General features: G+C 42.9%; 1 protein-coding gene across 1 annotated transcript in view; it reads right to left on the bottom strand.

Annotated features, from left to right (window-relative positions):
* Positions 1 to 19,293, bottom strand: part of KIF6 (kinesin family member 6) — a 417,940-nt gene that overhangs the window by 386,554 nt on the left and 12,093 nt on the right. The window contains exon 3 of the mRNA XM_052648206.1: positions 16,519 to 16,593. Within this exon, the coding sequence (XP_052504166.1) occupies positions 16,519 to 16,593 (75 nt within the window). The remainder of the gene's footprint in view (positions 1 to 16,518; positions 16,594 to 19,293) is intronic.

Raw genomic sequence — 19,293 nt, 5'->3', positions numbered from 1 at the left:
ATTTCATCTTCCTATAAAATGTTAAATCAAGGTGGATCTGCTTCTGAATAAGAAGGCTGCCCTAGCATCAGGGTAACATGTCTTGATTGATTTTATAAATAAATGTGATGTAAGTTATAAATAAGGGCTTCCTGGTAGCTCAGTGGTAAAGAACCCACATGCCAATGCAGAAGATGGGGGTTTGATTGCTGGGTCAGGAAGAGCCCCTGGAGAAGGAAACGGCAACCCACTCCAGTATTCTTGCCTGGAAAACTCCATGGACAGAGTAGCTTGGCATACTATAGTTCATGGGGTCGCAAAAGAGTCAGACACTACTCAGCAACTAAACAAAACAAAAATTATAAGCAAACAAATACCAATTTTGGAATCAGGAAGTTATGTAGATTACATCCCAGATATCTTGGAAAGATATCATTAAAGACAAATACCACCAGTACCCTCTGTCACTATCTCCCTGTTTCCCAAGCCCTCCCAACCTGTATCAAGCTTTGTACCAAGGTCAAGATCCCAGTTCTAATTTAGTGCATCAGAATCACTTAGAGATTGCTAAAACGCAGATTGCTCTGATTCAGCAGGCCTGGATGGGGCCCAGGAAACTGCATTTCTAACTAGTTCCTAGACTACACTGATGCTGTTGGTCCAGGGACCACACTTTGAGACGCATTGCTGTTGCTCAGTCACTAAGTCATGTCCAACTCTTCGCTACTCCATGAATTACAGCACTCTGGGCTTCCCTGTCCTTCACCACCTACCAGAATTTTCTTAAAATCATGTCCATCAAGTCGGTGATGCCATCCAACCATCTCATCCTCTGTTACCCCTCTCACCTCCTGCCTTCAAGTCTTTCCCAGCATCAAGGTCTTTGCTAATGAGTTGGTTCTTTGCATCAGGTGGCTAAAGTATTGGAGCTTCAGCTTCAGCATCAGTCCTTCCAATGAATATTCAGCACTGATTTCCTTTAGGAGTGACTGGTTTGATCTCCTTGCAGTCCAAAGGACTCTCAAGAGTCTTCTCCAGCACCACAGTTTGAAAGAATCAGTTCTTCTGTGCTCAGCCTTCTTTATGATTCAACTCTCACATCCATACATGACTACTGGAAATACTATAGCTTTCACTAGATAGACCTTCGTCAGGAAAGCAATGTCTGTTCTTCAATACATTGTCTAGGTTTGTCATAGCTTTTCTTCCAAGGAGCAAGCGTCTTTTAATTTCATGGCTGCAGTCACTGTCCACAGTGTTTTCGGAGCCCAAGAAAATAAAGTCTGTCACTGTTTCCATGTTTCCCCATCTATTTGCCATGAAGCTACCGCACACCCAAGGCCAGGGGGGACGGCCGAGAGGAGCAACTCCACGTCCAAGATAAGGACCAGCAGCTGTGCTTTGTTGGAGCAGCCATGAAGAGATACCCCATGTCCAAGGTAAGAGAAACCCAAGTAAGATGGTAGGTTCTGCGAGAGCACATCAGAGGGCAGACACACTGAAGCTATAATCCAAGAAAACTAGTCAATCTAATCACATGAACCACAGCCTTGTCTAACTCAATGAAACCAAGCCATGCCATGTGGGGACACCCAAGACGGATGGGTCAAGATGGAGAGGTCTGACAGAATGCAGTCCACTGGAGAAAGGAATGGCGAACCACTTCAGTATTCTTGCCTTGAGAAACCCATGAACAGTATGAAAAGGCAAAATGATAGGATACTGAAAGAGGAACTCCCCAGGTCAGTAGGTGCCCAATATGCTACTGGAGATCAGCGGAGAAATAACTCCAGAAAGAATGAAGGGATGGAGACAAAGCAAAATCAATACCCAGTTGTGGATGTGACTGGTGATAGAAGCAAGGTCCGACACTATAAAGATCAATATTGCATAGGAACCTAGAATGTTAGGTCCATGAATCAAGGCAAACTACAAGTGGTCAAACAGGAGATGGCAAGAGTGAACGTCGACATTCTAGGAATCAGAGAACTAAAATGGACTGGAATGGGTGAATTTAACTCAGATGACCATCATATCTACTACTGCGAGCAAGAATCCCTCAGAAGAAATGGAGTAGCCATCATAGTCAACAAAAGAGTCCGAAATGCAGTACTTGGATGCAATCTCAAAAACGACAGAATGATCTCTGTTCATTTCCAAGGCAAATCATTCAGTATCACAGTTATCCAAGTCTATGCCCCAACAAGTAATGCTGAAGAAGCTGAAGTTGAATGGTTCCATGAAGACCTACAAGACCTTTTAGAACACCCCAAAAAGATGTCCTTTTCATTATAGGGGACTGGAATGCAAAAGTAGGAAGTCAAGAAACACCTGGAGTAACAGGCAAATTTGGCATTGGAATGCAGAATGAAGCAGGGCAAAGGCTAATAGAGTTTTGCCAAGAGAATGCACCGGTCATAGCAAACACCCTCTTCCAACAACACAAGAGAAGACTCTACACATAGACATCACCAGATGGTCAACACCAAAATCAGATTGATTCTATTCTTCGCAGCCAAAGATGGAGAAGCTCTATACAGTCAACAAAAACAAGACCAGGAGCTGACTGTGGCTCACATCATGAATTCCTTATTGCCAAATTCAGACTTAAATTAAAGAAAGTAGGGAAAACCACTAGACCATTTATGTATGACCTAAATCAAATCCCTTATGATTTATACAGTGGAAGTGAGAAACAGATTTAAGGGACTAGATCTGAAAGATAGAGTGCCAGATGAACTATGGATGGAGGTTTGTGACATTGTACAGGAGACAGGGATCAAGACCATCCCCATGGAAAAGAAAGGCAAAAAAGCAAAATGGCTGCCTGGGGAGGCCTTACAAATAGCTGTGAAAAGAAGAGAAGTGAAAAGCAAAGGAGAAAAGGAAAGATATAAGCATCTGAATGCAGAGTTCCAAAGACTAGCAAAGAGAGATAAAGAAAGCCTTCCTCAGCGATCAATGCAAAGAAATAGAGGAAAAGAACACAATGGGAAAGACTAGAGATCTTGAAGAAAATTAGCGATAGCAAGAGAACGTTTCATGCAAAGATGGGCTTAATAAAGGACAGAAATAGTATGGACCTAACAGAAGCGGAAGATATTAAGAAGAGGTGGCAAGAATGCACAGAAGAACTGTACAGAAGAGATCTTCATGACTCAGATAATCACTATGATGTGATCATTCACCTAGAGCCAGACATCCTGGAATGTGAAGTCAAGTGAACCTTAGAAAGCGTCACTATGAACAAAGCTAGTGGAGGTGATGGAATTCCAGGTGAGCTATTTCAAATCCTGAAAGATGATGCTGTGAAAGTGCTGCACTCAATTTGCCAGCAAATTTGGAAAACTCAGCAGTGGCCACAGGACTGGAAAAGGTCAGTTTTCTTTCCATTCCCAAAGAAAGGCAATGCCAAAGAATGCTCAAACTACCACACAATTGCACTCATCTCACATGCTAGTAAAGTAATGCTTAAAATTCTCCAAGCCAGGCTTCAGTAATATGTGAACCGTGAACTTCCAGATGTTCAAGCTGGTTTTAGTAAAGGCAGAGGAACCAGAGATCCAATTGGCAACATCTGCTGGATCATGGAAAAAGCAAGAGAGTTCCAGAAAAACATCTATTTCTGCTTTATTGACTATGCCAAAACCTTTGACTGTGTGGATCACAATAAACTGTGGAAAATTCTGAAAGAGATGGGAATACCAGACCACCTAACCTGCCCCTTGAGAAACCTATATGCAGGTCAGGAAGCAACAGTTAGAACTGGACATGGAACAATAGACTGGTTCCAAATAGGAAAAGGAGTATGTCAAGGCTGTATGTTGTCACCCTGCTTATTCAATTTCTATGCAGAGTACATCATGAGAAACGCTGGGCTGGATGAAGCACAAGCTGGAATCAAGATTGCCAGGAGAAATATCAATAACCTCAGATATGCAGATGACACCACCCTTATGGCAGAAAGTGAAGAGGAACTAAAAAGCCCCTTGATGAAAGTGAAAGAGGAGAGTGAAAAAGTTGGCTTAAAGCTCAACATTCAGAAAACGAAGATCATGGCATCTGGTCCCATCACTTCATGGGAAATAGATGGGGAAACAGTGGAAACAGTGTCAGACTTTATTTTTTGGGGCTCCAAAATCACTGCAGATGGTGACTGCAGTCATGAAATTAAAAGACGCCTACTCCTTGGAAGGAAAGTTATGACCAACCTAAACAGCATATTCAAAAGCAGAGACGTTACCTTGCCAACAAAGTAAGGCTATGGTTTTTCCAGTGGTCATGCATGGATGTGAGAGTCAGACTGTGAAGAAAGCTGAGCGCCGAAGAATTGATGCTTTTGAACTGTGGTGTTGGAGAAGACTCTTGAGAGTCCCTTGGACTGCAAGGAGATTCAACCAGTCCATTCTAAAGGAGATCAGTCCTGGGTGTTCTTTGGAAGGAACGATGGTAAAGCTGAAACTCCTATACTTTGGGCACCTCATGAGAAGAGTCGACTCATTACAAAAGACTCTGATGCTGGGAGGGATTGGGGGCAAGAGGAGAAGGGGACGACAGAGGATGAGATGGCTGGCTGGCATCACTGACTCGATCGACATGAGTTTGAATGTACTCCGGGAGTTGGTGATGGACAGGGAAGCCTGGAGTGCTGCGATTCATGGGGTCGCAAAGAGTCAGACACGACTGAGCGACTGAACTGAACTGAACTGATGGGACTGGATGCCATGATCTTCATTTTTTGTATGTTGAGAAAAGAAAAGAAATGTTGAGTGAAAAGCCAACTTTTTCACTCTCCTCTTTCAGCCTCAGCAAGAGGCTCTTTATTTCCTCTTCGCTTTCTGCCTTTAGGGTGGTGTCATCTGCATATCTGAGGTTATTGATAATTTTCCGAGCATTTTTTATTCCAGCTTGTGATTCATCCAGCCCTGCATTTCACATGATGTTCTTTGCATATAAGTTAAATAAGCAGGGTGACAATATACAGCCTTGATGTATTTTGAACCAGTCTGTTATTCCATGTCTGGTTCTACTTGCTGCTTTTTGACCTGCATACAGGTTTCTCAGGAGGCAGGTAAGGCGATCTGCTGTTTCCATCTCTTTAAGAAGATGCCACAGTTTAAGGCTTTTGTATAGTCAGTGAAATAGATGTTTATCTGGAATTCTATTGCTTTTTCTATGTTCTAACAGATGTTGGCAATTTGGTTCCTCTGCATTTTCTAAATCCAGCTTGTACATCTGGAAGTTCTTAGTTCATGTACGTTGAAGCCCAGTTTGAAGGATTTTGAGTGTTACTTTGCTAGCATGTGAAGTTAGCACTAATGTATGGTAGTTCGAACATTGTTTCACATTGCCCTTCTTTGGGATTGGAATGAAAACTGAGCTTTTCCAGTCCTGCGGCCACTGCTGAGTTTTCCAAATTTGCTGGCATATTGAGTGCAGCACTTTCATAGTATCATCTTTTAGGATTTGAAATAGCCCAGCTGGAATTCTATCACCTCCACTAGCTTTGTTTGCAGTCATGCTTTCTCAGGCCCACTTGACTTCACACTCCAGGATGACTGGCTCTAGGTGAGTGACCACACCATTGTGGTTATCTGGGTCATTAAAGCATGTTTTGTACAGTTCTGTGTATTCTTGACACCTCTTTTTAATCTCTTCTGCCTCTGCTCAGTCCTTACTGTTTCTGTCCTTTATTGTGCCCATCTTTGCAGGAAATAGTCCCTTAGTATCTCATTCTATTGTTTTCCTCTGTTTCTTTGCCCTGTTCCCTTAAGAAGGCTTTCTTATCTCTTCTTGCTATTCTCTGGAATACTGGTCTTAGACCGCCACCCCGCTTCCATCAAGCAGGTCCTGAGGCCAGGAGTTGAGTGGAATAGTTTACTTGGGAGGTGAGTCCCGGAAGCTCCAGTCTAGGCAGGGAAGGAAAACAAGCCACTTCAGGTACATGAGAGAGCAGGCACCACCGTGGGCTGCGGGGACTCAGTCTCACTGGTTTTCTCTGGGGGACGGCGAGGAACAGGCCTTAGCGTTGTGCCCACCGAGGGGTGAAGAGGTGCCTTTGTATTTAACAACCCCCCACCCCTGTCTGTCACTGGTTGGAGGGCTGCTTCCTGTGTTAATACCTTGGCACATCCAGCCTCATCTGTTCACAAATTACAGAAGCACTTTAGGCAGAAGAGTGTGTGGTGCAGTGAGTGACAGACAGCCGCAGGACCCTGCAGCAGGAGGCCGTCAACTGAAGGGGAGCAGGAAGTCCTGAGTAGACAGGACTGGAAAGACAGTGAAAGTGTTAGTCACTCGGTCGTGTCTGACTCTTTGTGAGCCCATGGACTGGAGCCCGCCAAGCTCCTCTGTCCGTGGAATTCTCCAAGCAAGAATACTGGAGTGGGTTGCCATTCCCTTCTCCAGGAGATCTTCCTGACCCAAGGATTGAACCTGGGTCTCCTGCATTGGCAGGTGGATTCTCAGGGGACCATTAATTCTGTTGTGATACACCCATATTTCTACTAATTGTAGCCTGAACACTTCTGGGCTTCTCAGCAGTTTCTCAACAGAAAAGCAGGTTGCGACAGAAAAAAACAAAATTCCAAAAGGAAACTTGGAAAGCGATGTTATCTGTATCTACATTTTATGTGAGAGAGGGTTCTTAAAACACTGAAACACCAGAATGAAGAAGAGAAGCTATCTTCAATCTGAGTGTGGCAAGACCTTTCCTCATTTCTTCCCAATATTCTGACATTCAGATACTCAGTGTCATTTTGCCTGTTAACCCTTGAAGGTAGTTAATGTGATACATGTGCATGTGTGCTAAGGTGCTTCAGTCGTGTCTGATTCTTTGCAACCCTATCAACTGTAGCCCACCAGGCTCCTCTGTCCATGGGATTCTCCAGGTAAGAATACTGGAGGGGGTTGCCATGCCCTCCCCCAGGGGATCTTCCCACCCTGGGGATCAAACTCGAGTCTCTTACGTCTCCTGCATTGGCAGGCTCTTTGCCACTAGTGCCATCTGGAAAGCCCCTTAAGCAGATATATGTTGCTGTTTTTAAACACAGAGCCATGTTTTCAATTGAGAGTATAATTTTTAAAGTGTTAAAACTTTAAGAAAAGTAGTAAAATCACAAAAGCCATAAACATGCTGTTATAGGGAAATTCAGAGTAGTAGGAAGTGGAGCCAAGTACAGGTACACGTCTATAAACAATGCATCTCTTAAGTGAAGTTGTGGCCTGAAGTTGAATAGATCTGTGGGAGCCAAGGGGTTTTTGTACAATTTGGTGGTTGACCAGTGTGTTCTGTTTGAAAGCCAACTCTGAGAAAAACAAAACGTTTATTGGCAGGCATGTCTGGGTGAATGTCTAATGAAATTAATTTTATTGAATTGAGACCCAAGGGGGAGAAGTTCAAATCTAATCATTCAGATTACTGAATTTGCTGAATAGAAGAACATCATAAAGCAACTGACACTAAAATATTCATATCTGGGAATATTAATGTTTTCTTCTGAAATAATTATAAATTTATAGGAAGTTACAAAAGGGGTACAGAGTGGTTCTGTGTACCTTCACCTAGTTTGGGGAAACTCAAACTCAAACTTTAACTCAGTGGTTAAATCTCGTATAACTAGAGTATATTATCAAGGCCAGGAAATTAACATTGGTACAATACATGTGTAGAGTTCTATGCCATTTCATCTCATGTAGATTCAGATAGCCATCAATGCAATGAAGATGCAGAACCATTCCATTACCAGAGGTCCACTGATGTGTTGACACGTTACCAATCTGAATGAAGTATAGAAACCTTGCGAGCATGCTCAGTCAGTCTTTGTGACCCCCAAGGACTGTACCTACCAGGCAGTCCATGGGACTCTTCAGGCAAGAATACTGGAGTGGGTTGCTATTTCCTTCTCCAGGGAATTTTCCCAACCCAGGGATCAAACCTGCATCTCCTGTGGCTCCTGCATTGGCAGGCACATTCTTTACCACCGTGCCACTTGGGAAGCCTTCAGTTCAGTTCAGTTCAGTTCAGTTCAGTCGCTCAGTCGTGTCCAACTTTTTGCGACCCCACGAATCACAGCACGCCAGGCCTCCCTGTCCATCACCAACTCCCGAAGTTCACTCAGACTCACGTCCATCGAGTCAGTGATGCCATCCAGCCATCTCATCCTCGGTCGTCCCCTTCTCCTCCTGCCCCCAATCCCTCCCAGCATCAGAGTCTTTTCCAATGAGTCAACTCTTCTCATGAGGTGGCCAAAGTACTGGAGTTCCAGCTTTAGCATTATTCCTTCCAAAGAAATTCCAGGGCTGATCTCCTCTAGAATGGACTGGTTGGATCTCCTTGCAGTCCAAGGGTCTTCTCCAACACCACAGTTCAAAAGCATCAAGTCTTTGGCACCCAGCCTTCTTCACAGTCCAACTCTCACATCCATACATGGCCACTGGAAAAACCATAGCCTTGACTAGACGGAACTTAGTCGGCAAAGTTATGTCTCTGCTTTTTAATATGCTATCTAGGTTGGTCATAACTTTTCTCCCAAGGAGTAAGCGTCTTTTAATTTCATGGCTGCAGTCACCATCTGCAGTGATTTTGGAGCCCAAAAAAATAAAGTCTGACACATCTATTTCCCATGAAGTGATGGGACAAGATGCCATGGTCTTCGTTTTCTGAATGTTGAGCTTTAAGCCAACTTTTTCACTCTCCTCTTTTACTTTCATCAAGAGGCTTTTTAGTTCCTCTTCACTTTCTGCCATAAGGGTGGTGTCATCTGCATATCTGAGGTTATTGATATTTCTCCTGGCAATCTTGATTCCAGCTTGTGTTTCTTCCAGCCCAGCGTTTCTCATGATTTACTCTGCATAGAAGTTAAATAAGCAGGGTGACAATATACAGCCTTGACGTACTCCTTTTCCTATTTGGAACCAGTCTGTTGTTCCATGTCCAGTTCTAACTGTTGCTTCCTGAACTGCATACAGGTTTCTCAAGAGGCAGGTCAGGTGGTCTGGTATTCCCATCTCTTTCAGAATTTTCCACAGTTTATTGTGATCCACACAGTCAAAGGCTTTGGCATAGTCAATAAAGCAGAAATCGATGTGTTTCTGGAACTCTCTTACTTCCTTTTAAATCCCTTCACCCTTCCCTGCTTTAACTCATCTGGTAATGCCTTGTTTTTTGCTTCATTAAACACCTTTTTTTTTTTTTTTCCGGTCTATTTTCTATTGCCCAAATTGACTAATTTCTATTGTTACATATTGAAATTTATTGACTCTTTCATCTGACCTCTCCATCCTGTTATTGAACCCATCCACTATATTTTTAATTTCAGTTATTATATCTTAAGTCTGAAATTCCCATTTGGTTCTTCTTTATATCTTTTTGTTTTTTTCGCCAAGACTTTGTATCTTTTCATCTCTTTCAAACACTTTCACAATTGCTCACGGAAACATTTTCATGGTGGTTGCTTTAAAATACTTGTCAGACCATTCTATGATCTGCGTTATCTCTGGTGTAGCATCTGTTAACAGTTTCTCCTTATGGAATTTGGTGACTTCCTAGTTCTTGATATTTCTTATTTATGCATAATTTTCATTGTGTCCTGGACAATTTAGGCATGAGTTATAGAGTCTAGACCATACTTAAAACTCCTGTTTTAGCAGATCTCTCCCGACACCACCCTACCGGTGTCACCTCACTATGGCCAGGCAGGGAAAGGGGCCTGGTTCCCACTCCGCCTCTCCCGACACGCATGGGGGGGCCTCATCCCAATGGGCAGAGGTGAGACTTCAGGCTCCCTTTGTGGCCTCAACTGACACCTCCCTGGAGAGGAGAGGGTGGGGCACCTTGTGACTCCCACAGCAGGGTGGGGAGGCTGATGGTGGTGAACTCCAGGATCCCTGTAAGACTTCCACTGAAAACCTGGGTGAGGGGAGAGGGGAAGCTGTTACCTCTGAGAGGGGAGGAAAGTCCTTCCACTCCTTCTCAGATACCACCCTGGCAGCAGCGGAATGGGGTGCCTTGTCATAGCCAGGCTTTGCTGTCTGGATGAAGGTGGGGCTGTGGGTTTTTCCATAGTATTTGGATGGAGTAGGGCAACCAGTATTTAAAAATGTCTGTCTCACTGGGTTGCCCCCTTTCCTGGTGACTTGGTTATAGAGAGCAGAATTTGGTGGGCACTTTTGTCTGGACTTCCCTGGTGGCTCAGACGGTAAAGCGTCTGTCTACAACATGCGAGACCTGGGTTCGATCCCTGGGTCGGGAAGATTCCCTAGAGAAGGAAATGGCAACCCACTCCAGTACTCTTGCCTGGAAAACCCCATGGACGGAGGAGCTTGGTGCAGGCTACTGTCCATGGGATCGCAAAGAGTCGGGCACAACTGAGCGACTTCACTTTTTTCACTTTTATCTAAGTCTACTGGTGTTTCTTGGTTGCCAGTTTTTCTAGCATCCAGTCTGGAATACACCAGGCAACAAAAACGACCAAAAAAGGCACTGGGAACTCACTGCTGGGTCATTCCTTTAGGTCCCGAGGCCCCCTCACCAGTCTACCCTTTTATCTCTACCGTTTATGTTCTATTAAATACAATGCCCAGAGTTTTTAGCAGTACTTAGTAAGAGGATTACAGGAGATGCAGGTTCGATCCCTGGGTCAGGAAGATCCCTTGGAGAAGGAAATGGCAACCACTAGTATTCTTACCTGGGGGATTTGAGGGACAGACGAGCCCAGTGGGCTACAGTCCATAGGGTCCCAAAAGAGTCGGACACAACTTAGCAACAAAAACAAGGAAGAGACTTATAGAGAAGTACATCGACTTCACCTTCGTCTGGACACAGAAGTGAGTGGGCAGAGTTTTAAAGTGCCAGAGATAATGAAGATTTCTAACTTTTTAACCCTTAGATTGAACAGGGCATAGACGTTCACAAAGTCCATTCACCGGCATTGCTTCTTTGCATCCTCAGAACCTGGTAAACTTGGTATTATTAGCATCAGCCTTTTTCATATGGGAGAACTGGTTCAGAAGGGACATGCCTGACCCAGAGTCACACAATAAGTTATCACAGGGCTGAGGCCAGAATGTGATTATTCTACTTGTTGCTAAATTATTTTGAGCCAAAGTAGAAGCATGAGTACATGGAGGTGAACCGCTGGCCAATGACATTTATATTAAATACTCTTCTGTGGCCCTGCTTGTCTCCTGTCTGCTTCTCCTGTCTTGAAGGTGCAGGATCTATGTGCACTGCTTGTGCTGCAGAAACTGGGCAAGCGATGTGACCCACTGCGTCACCAGCCAGGCCTGTTTTCTAGGGCACAGATGCGAGCCCTGATGGGCCTGGTCCTGGCCCCATGGGAGGGTGAGACTACCTGCTCTAGGAGGAAACGCCTCAACCAAGCCCTGGCCTCCCACCCAGTCAGAGCGCAGGTGGACAGACATTCTCCCTGAGGTCGTGACCTTGGGAGCTTTCTTTTCCCCTCATGCTCTTCTTCTCATAAATTGACACGCTGCCCTTGATATCATGAAATCAAAGGTTGAAAAGCGGTGGTTCACAGCAGATTTCCAAAACCAACCTGGCTGCCTTGTTGCAATGCAGAGGCTTTACCCGTCCTGTGGGGCCCACTGTGGGGACCTACATCTTTGTCACAACCTGTCCTCCTGGCAATGTGCACCCTATTCATTTCAGTCCAACCATGTTCTTCTCTAAATCTCCAAATTTTTCCTAAAGCACTCACTGTACTAAAACAAATTTCCTACATCTGAAGCTTTCAAGTATAACATAAGATTGGCTGGAACACTGGGATTCTGCAGATTTACAAGTGCATGTGATAAAATCTCCAAAAAGTCTAGACCTCAAAGTTTTCTGAGTCAGTCTTTAAGTGAAATTCACACTCCAGAATGATGTGCCATGTTCAGTCTGCAGCTTCAAGTATCCCCTCGTAAAGTACCACACACTTCCAAGATAGACACACTCCAGTCTGAGAAGCATAACCCCAGGTAACGTATCAAATAAAGCTACAAAGTCTTCTCTATGGTTCAACAGCACACACTAGACACATCTGCGGACTTCCTAAATTTTATCTTTCCAAAAAGTTATTCCGAAACCAGTGAGCAAAATTAATATGATAGAAGGTAGTTTTTATCTGTCACTAAACAACAAAGGATATATTTCAGAAAAATCAAAGTTTAGAAGAGGCAGGATGTGCTTCCTAGTGGAGACTGCTGAACAGTAAATAACCTCAAAAATACAAGTTTAAAGCTTTATGAATTCTCACCAACTGTCCCGCAATTCTGCAGTCATGAGTCATATTACTGATTTGAATTAAGTAGGAAAAGGCATGTCTAAAAATAGTAAGATTCTTGAATTACAGAATTTTGGAAAGAAATGTGATTAATTTTATTTAGCTCCAATTGCACACAGAAACCAGAATTAAGCTACAATGGGTTAGCCCAATAGAGAAGCTTTAAAGGGATGGTGGAGATGAACTGGATTTATGCTGGGAATTTGTTCCTGGAGACTAATCTTCATCAGGAGCAGGCATTTCTGTTTCACATCTAAAGTGGTACAGATTCCATTCACCAGGACTGTCAAGTTAAACAATTCTTTTTTTTTTTTTCAATTTATGGGGGTAATTATTATTTCAAATATTGTATATAAATGAGATTTTATTGTTACCTTGTATTTTACCATTTCAGAGTCACACAATTCAAGTTTTCAAAAAGTGTGAACATACTGCATATGACATATTTAAAGGCAATGAAAATAGTGATTCTCCCAGTTCTTAGTCCAGTGTTAATTTGCTTAATAACCCCCTCCTCTGCAGATAAATCAGAGAGAGGTGTGAGTTTGCCTCCATCTGTCCATCCAACGTTGAAGAACACTTTCCAGAAGAGGAAGAGCCTGGATTACTGACAGCGACCAGAGTCCCTGGTGGTAAGCAACAACCGGGAGAAAGCAGCGTTCTCACACCCAGCAGACCCGCTCAGGGACACCCTGCCCAAAGCCCACACACTATGGAGAACAGAAACCGCGTTCCCAAACAGACGATGGCCCTTGCAACTGACAGAGGTGAGCCCACCCCTGAGAATCACCAAACGTCTGAGAAAATTCTGTAGGGGAAAAGCAAGGCACCAACTCTACAACAGAACATTCACATAGAGAAGCTGCATGTAGAAAGAAAAGCCAGCGCTTCCAAGAAGAGATGCTAATTTTCCTTGGAAGGAGAAAGAAGGACATCACACCAATAAACAAGAATAGACTTTTTTTTCATTTCCTACAAATGAAAAAAATAAAGTTGTAAAAGTTAAGAATTTAAAAGGGAGGTGACAGAGAATACAAAAAGAAAAAAAAATCCAAAAACATCTAGGACAAAAGCATAATTCCTAAGAAGAAATAAGATCCAGATAGACCCTGGCATCTCTTCAGCAACACTGCATACAAGGAGACAATGAAGCAATGTCTTCACAGAGATGAGAGAAATTATTTTTTAACCTAGAATTCTATACCTGGCCAAATGGTCCTTTAATTGTGAAGGAGAATGAAAGCTTCAGAAGGCTCCTCAGTCTTGAGCTCTCTCGAAAAAAGTTGTTAATGATGATTACTAGCAAAACTAAAAGGGAACCCAAGAAACAGATATAAGTATAAGAAACAGTGATGAGCAAAGAAACAAATAAAACTTACAGATAAGCTTAAGTAAATGCTGATCAAGAAAATAATTAATGACCCAGAATGGAATTATGGGTAGGTCTCAACAATTAAATTGCTAGGAGAGTAGGAAAGGCAAAGTAAAAGTATGCTAAGGGCCCTGCCTGAGCAGAAGAGGGCCAGACAAGCAAGAGGGAAGAAGTTTAGATGCTGAGAAAAAGCACAGATGAGCTTAAATATCTGAATTAAATCACAGAGAAGTGTTTACACCTTGAGAGAGAAAATAAAGCAGCAAAAACAACAACAAAGAGCACAAACAAATAGCAAGAAAAGAAAAAAAATAGAGAGTATGATAAATGGGGAAAAAAATAAACAGAGAAGAATTGCTCCAAACACTATTATAGTAACTATAATAAATATAAATAGATTAAAGTAATTAATTAAATATCAGGGACTCTGAATTTGGCTACAAAGGCAAAAGTCAGCTATATTTTATTCACCAGACCTATATTTAAAAACAAAATGACACAGGGCAGCTGAGTGAAGAGCTTGAGACAGAGACACTAGATAAAGCCCAACAGGGGGGAGAAAAAAAAAACCCAGCAAAATCAGTTTCAGGAAAATTGGGATACAAGAAGAAAAGTATTAAAAAGGACAATGAGGAATGTTTCCTCTTGATAAATGATATAATTCACTTGAGCAACCTTGATAACAACTTGAGCATCCTGGATAACAAAGCTCTTGCCTGTTATTTTTGAGATCTTGTCATCATCAAGTCAGGTATCTCTGTCAAGTCAGTGAACTAAACAAATAAATCCCCAGCCTTCATGGAGTTTTTGTTTTGGTAGAAGGCTAACAAGCAAAAAAAAAAAAACACACACACACACACACACACACACACAAAACTAGTAAGGAAACTATATAGTATGTCAGATGCTAAAACAAATATATAGGGAAGGGTGACAGGGAATGCAGGTACTCAAGTCGGGTACTAAGAACAGATGGCCTGACTGAGAAGGGGATACGTGAGCAAAGGCCTCAAAAGAGCTCAGAAAGCAACTAGGCAGATTTCTGAAGGAAGAGAATTCCAGGCAGAGGGCACAGCAGGAGCCAGAGTGGGAAGCGGGCTCAAGATGGGAAAGGTAGTCAGTATTGGGGGGAATAAATAGACATCCAGGAAACACAAACTGATGTCCCCTCCCCACATGACTTTGGGACATCACAAAATAAAACACATGAGATGAGCTATGTGAAAAATGACACAACCTAGAACATTACTAAAAAGAACAGAATTTTAGAAATATGTGACTCCCAGTCAAGGAGACCTGAATTTAGTCTGGAGAGATGCTACTGGATTATGACTACAATTAAAATAGCTTAAGCCTATTCAATTATATCTTACCAACTGTGGTGGAAGACAGTACAAAAAGAGAGGGGCTTAAGGTCAGGGATCTAATGGACAGCATGGTGACTGTAGCTAATAATACTCTTATATGGACCAAATACTTAAATGTTGCTACGAGAGCAAATCTGAAATGTTCTTAGCACAAAAAAGAAATGGGAACTACGTGATGAGATGGACATGGTAGCTGACACTATGGTGATAATCATTTTGGTGATATCATTTATAAATGTGTCAAAGCAATACATATACCTTAAACTTACACAATGTCATATGTCAATTATATCTCGATAAAGCTGGGGGGAAAAAAAGAGAGAGAAGGGTATGGTTTGAGTAGTATTCATGAAACAGGTACTTAGGAGACAATATGTGTTGATACATTTTCGGCAAGGTTGTGGTTGAGAATGCACTGATCAGTAGACTTGAAAAATGAGTCTGTTCAGCAGATGTATTTTTCATTCTAGTCATAAAGATAGAAGTATCTGGGGATACTTAGATAATTAAAATCACCCAATGATTTCAGGAGCAGAAAGCCATATTATTAGTAGTAGTTTCCCATATAGACTCCCTATAGGAGAAGGTGCTTATCTAAGGACTTGAGCATCTAGTACCAAGGAGACTTCACCAACATATATTAATAAAATGGCACTCTGATTTATTCAGGATTATGTATTCTCAGGTGAGTTTGGTTTTAGTAGTCAGCAGCCCAGAACTACCTGGATATGCAGAAACAAAAGGGACCTAAGTGAAGAGCCAAGTTTTGAAATAGAGTTATTACCCTGAGGTAGAGTTGGGTCTGGAAAAGGCAATGGCACCCCACTCCAGTACTCCTGCCTGGAAAATCCCATGGACGGAGGAGCCTGGTAGGCTGCAGTCCATGGGGTCGAGAAGAGTTGGACACGACTAAGCGACTTCACTTTCACTTTTCACTTGCTTGCATTGGAGAAGGAAATGGCAACCCACTCCAGTGTTCTTGCCTGGAGAATACCAGGGACGGGGGAGCCTGGTGGGCTGCCGTCTATGGGGTCGCACAGAGTCGGACACGACTGAAGCGACTTAGCAGCAGCAGCAGCAGAGTTGGGTCAATCAGAATTCGGCCTCCCAGGTGTCACAGTCCTTCGTCCGTCTAACCACAGGCGTGAAGTACTGTACTGAGCAAACAGCACTGGAGTTAACAGCTAGGAGTAACCATCCAGGACTCTGCCACCACCAGCTACCAACCCTGAGCAGTGTTACTTAGTCTCTCCAGTCCTCAGAGATTTACATAGCTTTCAAAATGGGAGTAGTGATAGCCATTCTATCCGTCTCACCGGTTTGTTTTGAGGCTCAGTATCTAAATCTAAAACAAACAAGCTGTAAGAAGAAAAAGTATTAGCGCTACCATCATCACATGCCCTGCAGCCTGAGTATATAATTGATAGACTGAAGCGCATTACCACAATTATCTGAGAATTGAAGGCAAGATGAAAAACCACTAACCCACTGAACAAAATATAGGAAATCCTACCTCTCAGCAACTGGTTTGGCAATGTTTTCGAAAATGGTCTCCTGCTTTGCATCCTGATCAAAAATCCTTTGAAATCTGCAAATGTGAAAACAGTAATTATTTAAACGCTGAGCCTTCAAACACTATTGGATTAATCCATTTTTTTTCCTCCTAAAAGCTCTGTAAATTACCCCATATTTACATCACTAGGCTTACCTAACCTAACACAATGTTTGCCCTGTAGCCCCAAACACACTGAGCTCTTGTACCCCTGTATACAAATGGTGGGTAAACAGTATTGCTTTGACAAGATCTGCACAATAAATCCCTCTGAAAAACTGCAGCAGCTTTGAACCAAATAATAAACTGTGTGTTTTTTAGCTCTCAAGAGCGACAGTGTCTGCAATTGGCATCAAATTCAGATCGAGATTAAGTGCATGAAATGGAAACCCAAGAACAAGACGTAAACAGCCAAAGAACTTCTGATGTCTGACCTACAAGAAAAAGACGCAGCTGTGAAATGCATGATTGCTGAACTTAGTTTTAATGTTTTGAAGTTTATTTTCCATTAATTACTGCATCCTAGGATCAGCTGCTTAATTCTCAGGATAGTTTATTTCATTTTGTTGCTCAAAGTCAAAAGTCAAACAGTAAGTTAAAATAGAGCTGTGTTGTTAAGGATATCTTGATCTGACTGGCACAGCTGGGGGACTGGGGAGACAGGATGGTGTCCACGGCACCCTTATTGCAATGGCACCTAACTCCGCTTGGGACAGGGTCACAGGCACTTCCAACACTCGGAGGAGACACACTGTGCTGTGCTGCGCTGCGCTTAGTTGCTTAGTTTGTGTCCGACTCTTTGCGACCCCATGGACTGGAGCCCGCCAGGCTCCTCTGTCCATGGGGATTCTCCAGGCAAGAATACTGGAGTGGGTTGCCATGCCCTCCTCCAGGGGATCTTCCCAACCCAGGGACTGACCCCAGGTCTCCCGCATGGCAGGTGGATCCTTTAACATCTGAGCCACCAGGGAAGCCCCAAGAAGATGCACAACCCATCCTTATACAGTGTGTTTACTCACTACCAGCAAGTATGGCCCCCATTTCAAACATCATGAAGAGAGAGACAGCAAGACAAATCGGGGAAGGAAAGGTGAGAAGCGGGGAAAAGGCAGGGAAAAGGCAAGGAGAAGGCGGAGAGACAGAGAGAGAGAGAATATAAGGGGACAGGGCAAAACATTAATAATTGGTGACTCTCCCACTAACGGTAGAGGAGATTTGATTGCATTATTCCCTCCACTTCTTCTGCATATTTAAAAGTTTTCAAAATAAAAATTGGGAGGGGGAGGATTTTAGAGCAAAGCCTTTGAAACATACATGTCCTAAGCAGCTTTCATAGTGGTGTGTGTGTCTGCCCACACAAATGAGTTGGGCACAAGTTCAATTAAAGTAGAGATGACATGAAATGTAGGTTTGTTTTCACTACTAAGGAGTTCAGAAGGATGTCTGGAGCTGGGTTGGAAATATAAAATGGAATGAATTTCACTGTCTTTCAACAACATTCATTTCAAAAGATTCCTATAGCATAACAACCACCCTTTTGAAGAAGCAAATAATGAAACTGTATATAAAGAGAGATTGTAAGGCACTCTGGGTACTCATTTAGCAGACAGGATTATAATTTAGCAATATTTACTGAGTCTGTCAGAACACTCCTCAAGACCCCAAAGGTGTTTGAGGGCTTCAGATATGAATATTGAGATAATGCGGCTGCTCAAGCGCTCTTTGGAGAACTGCCCACTGTGATGTCTGAGCACGGACCCAGTGTTGCTTTTCGGTGATGACGATGCTTCTGAGGCTGTTTTGACTCTTTTACCAAGTTGGTGATGACTGAGTTAATGAATTAGTCATTCCCAACCCTACTTCCTTACACTTCCCTGGTGGCTCAGATGGTAAACAATCTACCTGCAATGCAGGGAACCTGGGTTTGATCCCTGGGTTGAGAAGATCCCCCTAGAGAAGGGAATGGCTACCCACTTCAGTATTCTTGCCTGGAGAATCCCATGGACAGAGGACCTGGTGGGCTACAGTCCATGGGGTTGCAAAGAGTCAGACACGACTGAGGGACTAACACAGATATACAACCCCACTTCCTGAAAGGGAATGACATCTACCACCGTGTAAACCAAAGAGATGGGAGAAGGTTCAATAAATCATACATTGTGCATTAAACATCAAATATAATCACTCTCAAACATCTTATTTTATATAACAGAGCTGTACAATCATGTGGAAATTCATTATGATCAGCTGTCTTCTGAAAGCCACTAAAAAGCAAAATAAAATCATAGAGTTTATGAAGTTTAATCTAATCCTTTCCAGAAGAAGAAACTGAGACCTGGAGAGATGAAGCAATTTACTCTTGGTCCTGAAGCTGACCTAGAGTGTGCCTTGAGGTATAACTTAAGTTTCCTGATTCCAAGCAGGTCCTTCAATTTATTAGGAGGTCATGTTATTGCTGTCGTTCAGTTGCTCAGTCATGTCCAACTCTTTCTGACCCTATAGGCTGCAGCACACCAGGCTTCCCTATCCTTCACTATCTCCCAGAGCTTGCTCAAACTAGTGTCCATTGAGTAGGTCATGCCATTCACCATTTCATCCTCTGTTGTCCCCTTTTCCTGCCTTCAATCTTTCTTAACATTAGGGTCTTTTTCACTGAGCCTGCTCTTTGTCATAGGTAGCCAAAGTTTTGCAGCCTCAGCTTCAGCATTAGTCCTTCCAATGAATATTCAGGGTTGA

This window comes from Budorcas taxicolor, chromosome 11 (genome assembly GCF_023091745.1).
Source record: "Budorcas taxicolor isolate Tak-1 chromosome 11, Takin1.1, whole genome shotgun sequence".
In the NCBI taxonomy this organism is placed as follows: domain Eukaryota; kingdom Metazoa; phylum Chordata; class Mammalia; order Artiodactyla; family Bovidae; genus Budorcas; species Budorcas taxicolor.
Note: the sequence above shows the minus strand (reverse complement) of the source record. Positions and strands in the feature narration are given on the sequence as shown.